The following is an 18,281-nucleotide window of genomic DNA, read 5'->3' as shown; positions in this document are numbered from 1 at the left end:
ATCGAAACTTCGTGACATCTCGTTGATTAGTTCCAGTATCTGCGTTCACTGTTCAAGAAGATGACAATACACAAAAATAAGTTTTATAACCTACTTCTTGTTCTTAATTTATCGTTTTTGTTTTCGTTATTCTGCAGTCTTTAACGTTCTTGCTTACTTTGAGCACGCCAATCTGTTTGCATTGTGTTGCGTAATTTTGCGTGTGTGTGCAAGTACGTGACTCAGTCAGTGCCTTTGGGGTCGCATATGTATTGCGTTCCACGAGTTGCGTTCCACGCCTGTGTATTGCGGCCCAAGCAGCTCAAACAAGAGCAAGCCCTGTGGTTCGGCTCAGTGCGACAAAAGGTGACACAAAGAGCAGATTGCTCTCTTTCTCTTGCCGTCTTTATAGTTTTGTGTCGTCTTGGAGCGCTTATATTCATCGACCCTGTTAATACTATTACTAGCTTCGGACTCGTCGTTGCCAAAAATGTCTCCTCGTCCTCTAAAAGCTATAGTAGAGGTTAGTCACTTTTTTCCTACTGAACAGCGCTGTTCTGGTAAGATCGGGCATGGGGTCTACCGACGACCCCCAAAATAAGGTACTGCAAAGGTCTTGACTGCTTAAATTACCTCAGAAAAAACTATGCTGGCGAGCCTCGTTGTCGGCGATCATGTTGACAAGGTGGAACACACCTTTTGCAGTGCAATTTCTTGATTATCATATACCTAGGAAGCCTTGGCACGAGATGCCAGACTATAAACGCATAAACGCAATAAATAGCTCTTTAGAAGGTCGAACGTCTCGCACAACTGTCCCAATATATTTGAGAGTATGAGTGAATCTCATTTCAAGACGAACATTCACTTGACAGACGGCGGCCAGTATTGCAGCGTAACGTTTCGGCCCTCAAGGTTTTTCTTAATTGGGTGGTGACCGAAATCTGCCGTTCTTTCGTCTTTAATACACGACCAATTTTTTCCAAGCATACTGGCTTAAGATTTACGTTTACTTAAGTGTGTGGAATGGGGTTTGGATGCCAACTGACTACGTGTAGCCTATGCCGTTCAGTGTCAATTTGCGCGATTCCAGCCATCAACGAGCAGTTTTTCTGACCATTTCATTGGGACTTTTTTTAACAGAATCAAGTTGATTAAAACCGAAACATTTTACTAAACAGTTTTGGGTGGTTCACATGACATAGCGTTGGGTGGAGAGCGCTATGTACAGTCATGAAATTTATGAGCGTGAACACGGCAGCGCGTGGCAGATAGCCTCGAACCCTACTCATGGCGATACGCGGCGGCCGCTTTCGTAAACAAAGTGGAAAGGGAGGTCTGTCCTTCGGCTTGCCGGAAGCAGGCAAAGCGGCATACCCCTTTCCACCACGTTGCGGAAAGCAGGCGCCGCGTATCGCCACGAGTAGGGTTCGAGGCTATCTGCCACGCGCTGCCGTGTTCACGCTCATAAATTTCATGACTGTACTTTCCAAAACGCATAGTAACATTATTGATCGCCGTCCTATTCGTTTTCTAATATTCTCTGACGCCAGCAGCAGCCAGCTATAAAGTGCCCAGGATTAAGTTTATCGTCGCCTCCGGCAGTAGGCGCGAGCATGAAATGCATTTTACGAAAGCCAATAGATTTTCAAGACGTTGGCTTCTTGAATGACATGCGTTCATTTGTTCGATGAGTCAAACGAGAGCGGATTCACCGTAATCAATGGAGAATACCGAAGTAATCTGCGATTCACTGACGACATTTCCTTCCCAAGTCACTCACGAGATGGACAGTTAAGGACAAGGCAGAAAGATATGGAAAGAAATATTATAGGTGTACCGTTAAAAGACTGAAAGCGGGCGGAGTGGATGAGTGAAAAGACCTGGTCATTGACATCCTAATCGAAAGCACGACCAAACAATGGCCTCTGGCAGGTCATTTATTGCGAAGGTAAGATAACCGCTGCTTAAGGGTAACGGAGTGGATTCCAAGAGAATTTAAGATTAGCAGGGAGCAGCAGAGTGTTACCTGGGAGGATGAGATAAAGAAGCTTGCGGGTGTACGGTGGCTGCAGCTAGCAAAGGAAAGGGTTAATTAGAGAGACATTAGAGAGGTTTTTGCCCTGCAGCAGGCGTAGTCGGAAAGATATTTGTTTTACAGGCACGCCTATGAATCTATGATGTGTACTGTTTAGCGACGCTAAGAACCCTTTTATTTACAGACGCACCACCTCTGTTCGTTTAGTAGTGCTAAGCTCCAGTGCGAACATGCAAAACTTTGTACATTTGAGCCACTTGCACTAGTCTCGGCACCGAGTTTTTTTTGAGGTATACGGAGAGCAAATGAGCATAACACACGCAGTGGTGCTCGAGGCCGCCGGCAATGTGATCATTTTAGTTGCCCTAGAGGCTTCGAAGGCGCGCACCCCACGCATCCATTCGCTAAGGTAAGCATGCGGGCTAGCTCAACATACACCAAAAATGACACTCAGGAAAAGTTTACACACGAGCGCTGGTTCTTCCATTCATGGCACACTGGTTCATTTTGTGTGCGCCAAGCCGCATACTCTTGGAGGAGAAAGTTTCAGAAAGTTTTTTTCTTAAATCTACAGCTTCAAAATTCGACCTCAGGGTGGCCATGGTATCCGGACGACGTTCGATTCAGCTTGCCAGGAAATGCAGCAAAAACATTTCATGCTTTAGAAAACTTCATGCATTGAGTCATCCAAACGTTCAAGCCAGACGTGCACAAACGGCAAGGCAGTGGATTCTAATGGTGCAAAGGCAGCGTAGCCAAAAAACGCCAATATTGATGTGCTTTTTGTCAACCTGAGGTGGGTGCAAGGAAAATTTCCCCAAGTTTTTCACCCTAAAGAATCCTTAAACCAATAATTTCGAACGGAAGCTGTTTTCTTTGTAGTTATCACCAAAGTAGTATGTTTAAATTTGGAATGGGTGAGAAATTGGAAGCTTCGATCATTACGGTGACGCCATTATGACTATTCAGTTGTTAAACTTTGATACTTAAACTTCAAACTTAAACTTTAAAACTTTGATAGTCCCACCGTTCTGCTCTCTCTGGCTAACTCATTCTTTAAAATTTGAACGGTATTAGAAGAACCGTTAGACGAGGTATATAAGCAACCCTGGTTTTCAAGAGTGCGGCGGATTTATGATCATCATCGTCGTAGCCGGACTACGCCCACTGCAGGGCAACGGCCTCTCCTACGTCTCTTCAATTAACCCTGTCCTTCGCCAGGTGTGGCCGCCGTATCTCGGCAGAGTTCTTAATTCTATCCACCCACCTAACTTTCTTCCGCCCCTGCTACGCGCGCCTTCTCTTGGAAACACAGTTGCGATTATCTTGAGTTCTCATTGCGTGCCCTACCAAAGCGGCTGATTACTTGGAGCCTAAATGCTGAAGAAAAAAAACTGTTCGTTATCTGTATGATTTTTATACAAAAGACGGCACTTCTGGCAACGAAGTGGCGTAGGCTGAAAGCTTTCCAGTGCTCGCTAGCAGCTGTCCGAAATACCTTATAACATTTTTCTGGGCACAAGAATATCGCCCGACAGCTACACAAAGGCGACTTGTTAAAGTTTCTCAGTAATCAACACAAAGGCCATACCCTCTAAGCTGCAGTACATTCCGCTAAATACCGACCAGCTGTTCACCTGCCACCATGTTTTATTATTATTTCCTACAAATTGTGAGAGGGGTGTCGAATATTTTTTTTTTCATTTGCCCATTTCTTCCTGATCGACCCCCCCCCCCCCCCCCCGGAGTATTTAGGTTCCGAAAAGATCACATGATATGAACTTTCCCTCTATTTTGCCGACGCCTGTTTCCCCTGCGGTTCGCCGATAGGGCCGCCGAGTTTCTGTGAGCACGTATCCCTGTCTTGTCAGTAACAACAGTTGTGACGCCCAGGAACGTCTCTCTCATCTACCCGTCCGGCGGTCGTCCATGGTATCCTCTGGTAGAGGTGCACATACCAAGAGCGCGCGATATGTTGCGTTGAAAAGTCACACAGGAGGAACGCATAAGACTTAAGTTCGACATTCAGTGGTGAAATTTTGAGTTAACAGTTAATACAATTACAATTAACGAAGGAATTTCTCGGACCAAATAATGTAATCACGAAAAGAATCGCACACTGGTTTGGGTCATATCCTTTGGCGCTTCCCTTAAGTGAGCAGATAACCGGAATAGAAAGAGGAAGCCTTAAGCGGGTGAGAGGGAAGAGAAGAAATTTATCAAGTGATTCAGCTTCACCACATGACTCGCAAAGGTTCGACATAGAGAACTATTATCTGCGCACGTCAAGATTTAAACCTGTTATTGCGCAGCGCAAAACGGTCACGGACACCTGGCATTGTCGTTAACTGCATAAACGAATGCTCCAACGGAAGTTGTCGTTGTAAGCATTTCAAAATATGGCACATACCAACAACGGCGGGGGATCGGCCAAGAACAGGGAGGAGGTTGATGATGATGATGATGCCCTCAGGCTTAATGGAGGTTACGCCAAAGGCTGAAAATGCAGGCCTCTTTCTCTTCGTATTCGTCTACGCATGCAGCGTGGATCGCATGCATCCACTGACCTCGCCACCTCCTGATTGCCTCATTTGCGTAATAAAAGAGTGGGTCTCGAAAATATTTAGATCACTCCGCTTTTTTAGGTATACTTGGACCTCTCAATTTGCGTTCTTCGTCATGCAGTTTATAATTCAAGAATCTACCTGAATTTGGCACTATGCGTACCAATTCATGAGCGCGCACTGTTCTTGATAAAAATCATCATCAGTGCGAGAACCACACCTGCTTCCGGGCGACATATTGGATAACCTCGGTGTCCGATCTCCCAGAACTTCGAACCGCGGCGGCCTGCTGAGCTGCTTACAGGCATCGGATTCCCAAGTGTTGAAAGGTAAGCATTCGCGATCAGAACTGTGAGCGAGGCGTTTGTATTGCGAACAACGTCCGGTCAACCCATACGTTTTGTCCGTAGGACAATCTATATGCTCCATAACCCTACCGCTAGCGTTCAGCCATGTTCAACTCTGATAGTAAATGCACAGTAATTTGTCCGATAAGAGTTGTTGTGTGCGCGCCAGTCAGGCATGTTGTAACCAATAACTCTCGGTTTCGTCAACCGGTCAACGAAAACGTTCTTCGTGGATTTCTAGGAGCAGCAAGCTGTCAAATGTGCCAGCGTCAGCTCTCATATGTCTTCTAGCGGCCACATCCCCTAGGTGTGTCTGATTGGCCGGTCATGCAAGGTTTTTGCAAGATACTTCGCGCACCATTAGCTTTCAGTGTTGCCGGACTTATCCCTCCTCGATATGGCCAGAGATCTCACACGATACGGATAGAGCAGGTGCTAGCAGACGCCTTTCTGGACCGTCTCTTAAATCGCTTTAGGCGCGACAATAATTCCTTTCCGCAACGGCTAAATTGCGGTCTAGCAGTTACCCGTGTTAACTAGGCAATGCAAACAGCTACGACGAGGCAGAGGGTGGACTAATGCAGCGCAAACTTTCGAGTGGGTTTAAGATGGAAACATTAAAGTTTAGTATCTGCAGAGGCTGGTGAAGAACGACTAGAAAAAGGAAGGCACAATGCGTAATCGATTTATACGACAGAAACAGCAGTACCTGCTTCGTAGAAGTCATTCACTGTGGGAAAGGGAAGGTCTAAAATGGAGATATGAGAATGCGCCTGGGACTAAATGGAGCAAAGTTGAGCATGCCTTATTTTTCAAGATATCTGTACGAACAGCGTAGTTAACAGGACACAACGAAGAGGGACACATACACACATAGCGCTGTTACTGCGCTGTTCCTACAGATATGCATTACAACCTAGCCCGCGACATCACTTTTGTGAACCTAACTATATGTGGGATAGGTTTGTTTCATTTTCCGGTCCTTATTAACGAATTTTATTTATGATCCATTTAGTATCAACCCATGTGAAACTATATTAAGTTGACAGAACAAGAGCTACCAGAGGACCTAACGAAGTGAAATAGCAAGATCTTGACATGAGGGTTTGGTTCCAGGAAGCGGAGACGAGTTTTTGGTTTGAGGTTAAATTTTGTAGGTTTGTTTGGCGTGTTTGCTTTTTCGGAGTCGCGGCAGGTTAATAAACATTTTGAGTGCGTGAGCGGGTACATTTTTATAACACACTTTTTATCTTTTAATAGCTTGTTCTTTGTTCAGAACAAGCGAAATAAAAAAAAAGATGACACTGGTTGGTCACCAAAGCGTTAGCAAGCCTCCACGGAGGTTTAGTGGTTATGGTGCTCGGCTGGTGACCCGAAAGACTCAGGTTCGATCCCGGCGGCGGCAGTTTAATTTCTATGGAGGCGAAATTTTAGAGGCCCGTGTTCTGTGCGATGTCAGTGCGCGTTAAAGAACCCCAGGTGGCCGAAATTTCCGGAGCCCTTCACTAAGGCGTCTCTCATAGACTGAGTCTCTTTGGGATGTTAATCCCCATGAACTAAACCATAAGCCAAACTAAAGCATTAGCACATTCCTCCTGATCGCACCAAAGCAGTCGATCACTCTTAATGGTCATCACCATTCTCTGCAGCACCATCCCGTGCGTCCGCGAGGGTTTCAACGAAACACCACCGGTCATTCAAGGACATCGGAAGCTTCCAGCAAATCACACCAGTCCGTAAAAGAAGAGTAAGGAAAATAACTGCAGTGCTTACCAAAAGAGTTCAAAGCGTCTAAGTGGCAGATTTTGGCGGGGTAATTCAGTGTCGTCCGTCACAAGATTAACTGCTCTAGCCTATAGATTATCCTTTTGAAGCGTTGTCCGCAATATGCAACAAATGCGCAGCTTCTTGGAGTGTGCTCCAGCTAGCACCAATTCCTTTGTTGAAAGCGAATTCCGTAGACATGTTATTGCAACTGGGGTGCCTTTTCGATTGAGATAGCCACTGTAGTGAATATTTCTCAGAACACTAAGCTGAGCAGCACGTCTTTGGACTCTAGAGAGATTTTGTCACCGATAAAATCATTTTTGTTGCGAAAGCAACACTACAGAAGTCGCCAAGCCATTTCGCGGAACTGAGGAAAGGCGATACTGCGCGTGCGCGAGGAGCAGTGACGTCACACGGCACACAGCTGGCGCGCCGCCGCCGTCGCTGCGCGGGTGACTCAGAGGTGCCTCCGACGCGCTCGGCAGTTGCGCATGCACAGTAGCGGCGCATAGCTAGCGTGTCGGGGCCGCCGCCGCTGCCGCGCGCACTCAATCCCCCCCCCCCCCCCCTCTTTCTTCGTTGCTTTCGCAATCTGCTAGGCTTAACCAGAGCTAAACCACTGTCAATTAATTTTTTTTCTGCAATTTCTAGCGTGAAGACCATCTTAAAAAAAATGTGAACCCCTTATCTCTCACGTACTCGTCTAACTATGGTGTTTTGCTGTGGCGATTTGCAGCCATTGGGACTCTTTGCACGCTGTTTTTTACCTGGATAAAAACTTACTTTGTGCTTTAAAGTGCAAATAGGCTGTGACTTGGGGCTCTAGTTTCTAGACCTCAACCTCATGCTCAGAGAAACGTGTGTACGCTGGTGCTACCGCGCTAGAGCCAAAAAAGATGTTATCCTTTTGCTTCGGCCCAATGGCAAACTGTTAAGAAGCCTATTGCGGCCCCTTCTCTAGAATCCGCATTCGTGAAGTGATGCACTCACATGATGCAAGAGAGCTTTCGGGGCGAGGTAGCCAGACTGCGCAATGCAGGGTTCCCTGCCTATGTGTTGACAGGTGTGACCGAGGCACTCTTTATTCTTTATTCTTTATTCAGAGGTTACCCCGCAGCGCCCATAGGCGTTACAGCAGGGGGGTTACAGCATTGAAAAAAATACATCCTCGTGGGTACAGCACACCTGCATTTCACTGAGTCGATTCCATTCGCCAATTGTTTTAAAACAAAAAGGAGGTTGCGTAAGTGCCAGTCCTTGAGTGATACTCACGGATTTTGAGACTATGGTCTGTGCGCCTGGAAACATAGTGAGGCTCTTTCAGATAGGTTTCTCTATTGATACCGGTTTTATTATGAAATATTGTGTATAAGAGTTTAAGTCTTAGTTTCCTTCGGCGAGAGGCAAGTAGTTCCCAGTTGAGCTCATTCTTCATGGCACTTACGCTATCCCGCCTTCGGAATCGTCCTAAGACAAACCTGGCTGCACGGTTTTGGATTCGTTCAATGTGCTCAGTGAGCGTCTTGTTCGAAGGGTCCCAAACCACACAGCCATACTCCAAAATAGGTCTGACGCAGCTCAGATAAGTTGTGTTTTTTAAATTGACATGCGAACATCGCAAATTGCGTTGTATAAAATTCAGTGCTCTACTTGCCCTGCGCACCAAGTCATCAATGTGCGCGTTCCAGGAACAATCAGATGCCAGCGTTATGCCTAAATACTTATTCACTGCCTCTTTACGTATTAGTTCGTTGTTAATCATGTATCGAGAATCAGTTGGTTTTTTCTTTCTAGTAAAACAAACATGAATGCACTTTTTGACATTTAAATTCATTTTCCAAGTGGAACACCATGATTCAATTCTTGTTAAGTCTGTTTGTAAGCATGAAACATCGTTGTCAGTAACAATTTTTCTGTACACAACGCAGTCATCAGCAAATAACCGCACAGAAGATGGAATTCCATCAGAAATGTCGTTTACATAAACCAAGAACAAGAGTGGTCCCAAAACCGAGCCTTGCGGAACGCCCGATGTAACATTTACGTAGCCTGAACGTTTACCATTTAAAACAACACATTGTCGCCGCTGAAACAAATAATCTTGAATCCATTTAAGTACAGAAGAGTGAATATTTAATAAATGAAGCTTGTTAACAAGGAGTGAGTGTGACACTGTATCAAAAGCCTTGTGAAAATCTAAAAAAGCACAGTCAATTTGTCCCCCCGCGTCAGCACCTGATGCTAAGTCGTGATAAAACTCGACCAACTGGGTCGTGCAAGAAAACCCCTTGCGAAACCCATGCTGTTCTTCAATTAACAATTTGTTTTGAGCTATGTGTCTCATTACCTCTGTATATAGGATATGTTCAAGAATCTTACATGCTATTGATGTTAGTGATATGGGTCTATAATTACCAACTTCTTTTTTGGGACCACCCTTGTGAACAGGAACCACATGAGCAATTTTCCAGTCATCCGGTAAATTGCCTGTTCCCAACGATTTGTTGTAAATCAAATAGAGATAACGTGAAATCGATACCGAGCACCTTTTAAGAATAAGTGGTGAAATACCATCAGGCCCAATAGCTTTACTTTCGTCCACATTTTCTAACAGCCTCTGAATACCACATACACTAATTTCTACTGACTGCATTGGAGGGACATTGCTCACAGGCGGTACAGTGTTTAAGTCGTGTATCGGTAAATATACAGATTGAAAGTAGTCATTAAGACACGTTGCCTTGTCTTCATCGTCGGAGAGGACCTGACCATTATAAACTAATTCACTGATTCCTAGTGATTCAGACCCGCATTCCCTAATATACTTCCAAAATAATTTGGGGTTTTCTTTCATGTTTTCGCTGAGTCTGGAAAAGTAATCGTCTTTTGCCTGTTTTGTACTCACTCTGTATTCACTGGTTAGTTTAGAAAGTTTTGTAAAGTGAAGAACTGATTTAGTTTTTTTTGTATGCGCGAAGTGCACGCTTTCTCCTCCTAATAAGCGACATGATTTGTCCTGTCACCCATTGTTTCCTTCTTTTCTTAAGCCTTGATGATTTGGTGTTTGGTACAAACATATCTGTGAGCTCGAGTAATATATTTTTAAACATTAACCACAACTCATGCAGAAATTCAAGGGAAGGGAAAAGAAAACACGGAGAGCAGGAAGACTCGGGAACGCCAAAGAAGTTGCTATTCCATACATCCACAAGGTGTCCCACAACCTAAAAAGGTAAAAAGGATAGACAACAAGTACGGCTTTCCGATGGTTTCTCTCGGTGTCGTGTAACTTGGCCCAGATGTGCCCCAAGGTCAGCAGTAGTGGCCCCACAACATCTGGCTCTAGAGAAGAAGCACGCCAAGCCCTTTTTTGTTCGGTGTGCCAGGGGTGTGGTCTCTGAGATGCCCCTTTCTTGTGGCAAAGTGTACGTTGGCCATACTGAGCGTTCTGTTAATGAACGTGACAGGAAACATGAAAGAACGTTTGAAAACGCATTAGACTCAAGCACGAATCGACCCGCCCACTGCCGTTCTTGAAAGGGTCAAAACGATCAGAACTATAAGCCACAGCTTGATAAGATCAAAATGCTGACGAGGAGGAAAGATAGATTAGCTCGGCAAATATCGGAAGCCTTTGTTTATCAATGCAAGAGGCCATGTGTGTCAGCACCACCTCTGTCTGCCTGCGTACCAGCGAATTCACAGTGCTTAGGAATGGGGGAAGAAATGCAGTATCATGTACTTAATATACTTTGATGTATTTGCTCTCATATTGATTAGAATAGACAAAGAAAAAAAGTGCGACCTCACTTTCCTCTCCCCCCTCTTCCTCCTTTCCAGTTTTCCTGGCCGTTTGTTCTGTGGCCAGTTATAGATGGGCTTTTGCTAACTGCTGTCTTGCATACGGAACAAAAATACGTGTCAGTAAACATTGTTGGAGTCAGCGCCAGTCATGTCTTTCTGTGTATTCGTCTTAAATGTAGTGCTATCTAAATTTTAAGAAAAGAAAATGCATCACCAGCTAGGCCCGCAACGTGTTTTATTAATATACTTGAGGCTTGCAGAGCACTGTTTTGCAGAAAATTATTTCCTTTTTTCGAAGCTTTTATCCCTGAAATAATAAAGGCACTGAGGTGTATGCAACCGCATATCAACGATGGGTACAGATCTCTGGTTCTAGCTGACTAATCCGGTACTCTGCTGCCTATACGGCTCCTTACTCATTCGACCGAAAATGGCGCAACAGTAGCGATCACTCCTACAGGATCGTGCGTCTCTTTGCCGTGCGTCACGTCGACCAGCAGCTGTTTCTGTGCCACGTCACCGGCTTCGTGTGGTTCATTGACACGAAAGAAAGTCTCTCTATGCGCGCGAAACATTATCGCATCTGTGTAAAAAAGTGCGGGCTAGCATGCTTAAACGTTACCTAACGTAACGGCGACCCCTACTGGTCTCCTTGGTAACGATCATACAGGAGCAGTAAATTACGATGAACCCTAACGTCCAGCAAACAGCCTTTACAAGACAACTTCGATCAGTGCTGTTTGCTACGCCATTTCGTGCTGTCCCGCCGTCTGGCGCTTAATGATGATCGCCATTTCATTGCACCAATGGCAGCTTGGTGAATGCGCGTCACGTTAGCCTTGCGTTTAGTCTAGGCAGGCCGGCGTCAGAGATCCGTGTTTCTAAGCAGTTCGCGCGGCCACAACGCCAGGTTAGAGTCCGAGGGCAGGGTAAAGGTTGCACACGCGAAAAAATTGGCGAGCACCCACGGCTACCTGGAGTGAAACCCCGCGCATTACCCATACGATGAATTTGCTTAACCCGCTGTGCTACCCCTTCGGTCGGCAATGGCTTCGCCGCAGACGCTTATACCCATGCTCCACAAGACGGAGACACAAAGAAGTTCTAAATCTTAGTCTGCCCTCTCGAGCTTTCAACTAAAGTGTTCTCATAGCCGCTCCAAAAACTTTACCGTGTTCTCTGAGACTTGCCGTTAACTGGTGAGCGCGCATCTTAATCAAGCCAACTTTCTTTCATTTTTATAGTCGTAGCTGGTAAACAACAACGCGCCAATGCTTGCAATGGGTCACGACTGACCAATAAGCCTTTTTCTTGCACTTACTTACTCTGACCCGTGAATCGGTAGCGTATGGTAATGCAACATTCCCGGTAATGGTGATCAGATGCATCTTCCTATGCCAACGAGTGCCTTCTATAATGGGTCCTTTGTGTTGAGGCCAAGGGCCGCCTACACGACAGGAATGAAGCGCATGGGCCTTGTAGTACGCTCTTCATTTTGCAGGGTTTGGTAGCCATCACTGACACATGGCGCCAGGCTGAACAGGTCTTAGTTTGTCAATATACGCTGGAACGACGTAAAAGCACAAGCGTCGTTTAATTTATTCAGAGGCCGAGTATGCTGAAATATGTCAGTAGGTCGAATATCGCAAAACACTAAAACGAACGCCCATACCCAAGAACATGGATCCTAACCTGCACAAAGCACGCAGTGAGGCAAGTGCTGAATACCTACATCAGTCATTAGCACCCCAAGCAACGACGGTATACGTGGACGCAGCCACATAGACCAGAACAGCGGGGCAACACAACAGCAATGCGGTAACAACGGTGATTGACTCGAACCTACGCTAAATGACCAGCGCATCACTACAAGACTGTACGATAGTCGAGGCTGAGGAAGCGGCTGTCGATCTAGCGGCAGCGGAGGGCTACCGATCTAAGCGATCTCTAACCATCCTTACAGACTCACAAACAGCATGCCGCAACTGCCTACGCGGCAGAATAGGGCACAGAGTGCTCAGCATACTCCGCTCTGGGGCCACATAACACAACGACAACCAAACGAAGAACCAATCAGGCATACGATAATAAGGACGCCGGGACACGCGGGAGTAACAGGGAACCAACAGGCGGACAGGATAGCTCGAGGGTACACTTACTTATTACCGAGCATCCAAAGTAGGCGACCTCAAGCCCCAAGATTATTCGTCGATACTATACTAATACAAGGGCTGCAGAAAGCGGTATCCACCACCACACAACTCCCTTAGCTGTAGGCTCGTACCCGAGCCTGCACGTACTCAACAAACTGTATCCCACACAATACACTTACAAGTGCCCTTGATGCAAGAAACCACCCACGCTGTACCACGTAATGTGCGCATGCCAGAGGATCAGTGTGGTACCCGTTATAACAAACCCGAGGGCGGAGCAATGGGAGGGAGTGCTGTGCAGCGTTCGCCGAGTCGACAAAGAAGGTCTTCTTCTTCTAGCAAAACTGGCACCAGCTACCAGCGGAGCCCTGGACTAGGGACAACCGACCTTTGTACACGTAGATGGCCGAAGCCATCTGAAAGGCGCAGACGAAAAGCAAACCTAGACCTTAATAAAGTTTTCCACTCTCACTCAGTAGGTCCTCCAAAGGAATTTACAATGCGCGCTGCGTGCCTCTGGATAACCAAACCAGCTGCTCTGGCGAGAACAGTGCCTGCTTCCGGAGTAAACATAATGGGAGCTGCCTAAGGACCCTGTATCGAACACCATCAATACAATCAGGCACAAGAGACGAGGAAACATACGAACACACGCCTGTATTCCTCGTCACTTGTGCCGGTTGGCGTTGCCGCTGATCGATACAGAATTCTTAACCAACTACCCCCCGAAAATGTTCTTACTCAAGGACTTTTTGATAAACCATACTTTTCCCAAAAAAAACATTCTTTTAGCAGAAAAGAACTGCGAAAACATCTTGATGCACACCCTGGGTGTCCTGACCCCGCATACTCACAACAACAACATATTAATTTGTAGCGACGCACCTATTCTCTCGCACCTTAGCTCTAGAGGCAGCCATCTATGCATCAGTAACTGCGAGCACACGCGGAGTGGCCACGACTGCGCTTGTAAATACTTCATTACAGGTGCTCCGTACTCAACGCTCTGCCAGTCTAGTTCTGCTCAGTGGAACAGGATATGACAAGCGTGGAAAAGAAAAAGCAGCGCCAAGCATATAACCTCAGAAAGAGAAGGTTTCAGGCGTTGGCTCTACTGTACTTTATTTCTGGCATCCCATGTTTCGTGCTTCTAACGTGTCGCCGTGAAGTAGTATGGAGTGCAGTATGATGTACTTTTCTGCAGGCTATTATGCATTTCCACTGAAGTAGCGATGGGCGCTGTTGATAGCTGATTCTGAAAGGATAAAGTAAACCACTTTCTAACTTTTTTTCCAGAGCTGTGTAACAGATCTCTGTCCGTCTTTATTAGGAAACACAAACGGTATGTGGCTGGCTCATACAGTTCCGCACCATTGTGTTCGTTGTAGGCTCTGGCTGTGCCATACTCTGCCGCCGAGACGTTATGTCTTCTGGACCAGGTGCTCTCGACAAGGAACGTGGCCTTTCGAAGCCAGACGGAGAGATGTCTAAGATGTCCACTCGTAAGAGACGCAGGCCCAGCGCGACAGCCGCCGCAGAGCAAAAGAACCAATCTCACCCTCCGCAAGGTACCGAGGAGGCAGTCAAAAAGGGATCTTCCATTAAGAGGCCTCGCAGGCCGTCAACTAGTACTGATGACAACCGCAGTCGACGCGTATTAACTGGCAGCTCCACCAGCCGCCTTAAGGGTGCAACCATCAAAGTGGAAACAGCAAAGCCAACCTCAGATAACCCCGCTTCGAAGCCTGCAAAGCCAAGCGATGCTGAGAGGCGTAAAGCGCCGCATCCTGAACGTGTCGCAGAGAATCAGCCATCGCAGCAAGCTCGGGACAAAGCTTCATATCTCAAGCACTCGCGGCAAAAAACCAGCCAAGTGGCCTTCGGCGTGCAAGAGGGTCCCTCGGGTGGTGAAACAAAGCAGGGGGACGTAATCGTCACGCTGACCTCCACCCAACCTCCTGGCGCTCATCCCACGATGTCTACCAAAAAAGACGCGGCCGAGACTTGCCTGGCTTACCCGGAGAGCGCAGATGTCCCACCAGGCGACCCGGCTCCCGCCGGCCTAGTGCCGGATATTGCACCTGCCGAGGACGCGGCCCCTCGCACCAAGGGTTCTAAGGCGATTCCAAGGAAGAGCACCATTTTGAGTCCCAATTGGCTGGACCTGAAGAACTTTAGTTTGGTCGACAGGGTAAGTTGCCGATTTGAACACTTCAGGCGGCCGTGTCTTCTAATATCGGGGGATGGTAAGAATTGAGCTGCATCTGATTTTACAAGGTCAGCGCTCTGATGCAACGGACGACAAGTAGATGGTGTCGCACACTGACGCCAACAATAACTTTGTTTCACTTCTGAGCAGGGCGCTTTAGGATAAACGTTTGGAGGAGAGCGCTACTTCCAGCAGGAGACAATGCGCCATGTAGCGTTTGGTTCAGGGCGGGAAAGGAAATGAAACGCAAGCAGAGAAACTTAGGGCCCTTCTCAGCCATATTGTTAAAAAAATATTATATCGTTTAGATTGCCAGCTATGGTTTCTATAAGGAGTGCCTAATGTTCTTGCAATTTTCGGGCCCAAACTTGGCTTGGAAACTGCTGCATTGGCTGTATTTGGTATGCAAGAATTATAGCCTTCAAATATGATAGAGTACCTTCTATTTTATTATCACGTGAAGTGTGACTAACTCAACTTGCTAATCGAGTTGATTTCACCCACTAATCCCCTTAATTAAATATGGGAGTGGCCCTGCCAAAGTTTTTAGTGTCCTTAGGAATTCTTGAGGGTGGGAGACTAAAATTTTGGGGTCCTCACATCTTCAACTTTGGCGGTGCTCTACCATAGATGTATTGGTGGTCACGATGTGTTCATGGCGTCACGACCTTTTCAATGGCATTCATGATCGCGGGGAGGCCTCGTACGAGTCTTGGCGCAGTGGCGCAGCGGTTAAGCGCCACTGTCGAGGATGGTGGCTACATCAAACGCGGCCACCGGTTGGGCTTGTGCGACCCAGTTTGCTCATTCGGAGCGCCCGTAGGGCTCATGCGCAGCGCCACGATGGGCTCGTTGGAATTGCATCGAGTGTTGCAACGGTGCGTGGTCTGCCCACAGCTCAAGATCACGTGACCTCTTCCCACCAATGAGAGAATTTGTTTCAAAGTACGCATGTTCTTCTGAGAGGGCTTACTAAACTCTTTCGCATTTATAACTATTATCACTTGTGCAACGCTTTACTATTACATCTTTCATTCATTTTGGCATCAAATCTGTCTGCCTTCACCGAAAATTTCAGACTTAAAAGTAATACGTTCATTTGTAACACCGTGAAAGTCAAAATACCACTGATATCTTAGGCCGAAGCTACCTAAATTATTTTTAGCCCTGCAAAAACACTGTCTTGAATTTGTGTTTCACCCTTTCCAAGATTTTCTTTACTATCAGGACACTGGAATGCTAGAAAGGGCCCATTAACAGACTCTCATATTTAATGACATAACTCTGCAATTCCGGGTCGAGTAATACAAAGCTCCTCTTCGTCTTCAGGTGAAAAGTCCTCGCGAGACCTTGGGCAGCAGCGTAGGAGTGCTCCTGAAAAGGGAGATTCTCATCAGCCTCGTTGCTATAGCGACCATGCTATTTTTCTTAGGCACCCTCTTCTTCCTAATCCCCACGACGACGCCGAGATTAAAAAGCGGCTTCTGCGTTACAGACGACTGCCTTTCACACGCAAGCCTTCTCGAAGAGACTCGAAGCACAAAGTTTGACCCCTGCCACGACTTCAGTGCCCACGTCTGCTCAAACTGGTCACCGCCCAGACAACGAGAAGAAATCAGAGATTTTGACACGTCCGCTATGGTAGACATGGTCTACTCATGGCTCCTGGACCTGAGCATCACTCTGCAGGAAGGATCCAAGGCATTTCCCGTGGCCAACAAGGCACTGGCTATGCTACAGTCTTGCATGAGCAACTCCTCCACGTATGGAACAAACCTGAAGAATTTCCGCCAATTTTTGAACGATCTCAGCCTGCCTTGGCCGAATCCACCAAAACAAGATACCGACGCGCTTGGCGTGCTTGTAAATCTGGCCTACAATTGGCAGGCTCCGTTCTGGTTCAAGGTGAGGGTGTCTTTGATGTATAAAGGTGTATTGAAAGGCAGGCGCAGCATTATTTTGACGCCGTCTCCTCTGATTACCCTCTACCGCCAGCAGCACCGCGCTGTCATAAGAGACGGAAAAGACGCCTACGTCAAGTACTGGATGGACTTCTACGTGGCCCTCTTTGGTGACGCCAAATCAGCTCACAAGAAACGGGCGCTTCAGACAGCCGAAATGGAGGGCGACATTATTGAGGCCATCAATGAGGCGCTACAAGCATCGCCAAAACATTCGGCCGTGTTCCTCATAGGAGATCTCGAACTGTACACAAACCACATAAGTTCCCACCGATGGTTGCAACAAATTCAGGGCGGTACCGCCTTGAACCCTGAACTCACCTATCAGGACATTGTTGTTACGACCAATGTACTTTTTCTGCAGACCGTGAGCAACCTGTTCAAGAGATACACCAACGATGAGATCGTGGATTTCCTAGGGTGGCAATTTGCCCAGCACTATGCCCCTGTGTCAGACAGCAGCCTTCTGGTTTCGCGTTACGGCGACTACAGGACAGCCAGAAGCTTGCGACCCGCCTTCTGCGGATTCCACATCGAGGTGCCCTATAGGGTTCTCCTTCTATCCCTGCGCTTTGCGTCGCGGCTAACGCACAACGACAAGGAACTGGTTGACGCCGGCTTCGACCGCCTTGTATCGACGGCAGTGCACTTGCTCAACAATTCGATTTGGTTGGACTCAGAGAGTAGATCCTTGGCCACTGACAAACTGCGCGCTGCCAGTTTGCGGCTGTGGCCTCCGGCCAAATTTCTCAACGACTCAAAGCTGGAGGAGCTATTTCGAGGGTTTCCTGAAAAACAAGAGTCGTTTGGCGAATACTTCATCAACTCGCGCCGGAGCATTCGAACAATCAAGAGAACGCCGGAGTTTGACACAGTGCTTGAGATGCCGGAGAACTATGGCCTGCCGTATTTCGAGTACGATTACGTGGAAAACACCGTAGGTGTCGCGATCGGTGCGGTGGCTAGCCCGCTATTTTACAGCAAAGGCACTCTGGCAATGTTCTATGGCGGATTTGGCTTTTCGCTCGCCTTAGAATTGGTCAAGGCTCTCGACCAGGAGGGACTCCAATGGCACCCAGATGGACGGCTGGTCGACTCGTTCCTCAGCGCAAGCTCGCAGGCTGTTTTCGAAGCCAAAAATAGGTGCTTTAACAACAGCGAGCTGGCCGGCAGCAGGAGTGTGTTTCCAGAAATACCGGCGCTGCAGATAGCCCACTCTGCCTTCCTCGACGCAGCCAGCGAAGCCGGGAACACAACGCAGATAAGCAGCGAGCTTAACGAAGAGAAGGTATTTTTTATGACCATCTGCCACATGACATGCACCCGGCAGGACGTGAAGAACCCCTTCTCGATTGACTGCAACAAACTTGTGCGCCACTCAGCGGCTTTCGCAAAGGCATTCCGCTGCCCGGAAGGATCACGGATGAACCCGAGTAATAAGTGCACCTTTTTCGACTGA

The 18,281-nt window shown here is 47.2% G+C and overlaps 1 protein-coding gene across 1 annotated transcript; it reads left to right on the top strand.

The window, feature by feature from the left end:
- Positions 1-16,499: 16,499 nt before the first annotated feature.
- LOC149325409 (endothelin-converting enzyme 2-like) lies at positions 16,500-18,281 on the top strand. Its single transcript, XM_089564269.1, has one exon. It carries the CDS (start codon positions 16,500-16,502, stop codon positions 18,279-18,281), a length of 1,782 nt encoding a protein of 593 aa, XP_089420395.1.

This window comes from Amblyomma mixtum, chromosome 10 (genome assembly GCF_055824585.1).
Source record: "Amblyomma mixtum isolate Tamu chromosome 10, ASM5582458v1, whole genome shotgun sequence".
NCBI lineage: Eukaryota > Metazoa > Arthropoda > Arachnida > Ixodida > Ixodidae > Amblyomma > Amblyomma mixtum.
Note: the sequence above shows the minus strand (reverse complement) of the source record. Positions and strands in the feature narration are given on the sequence as shown.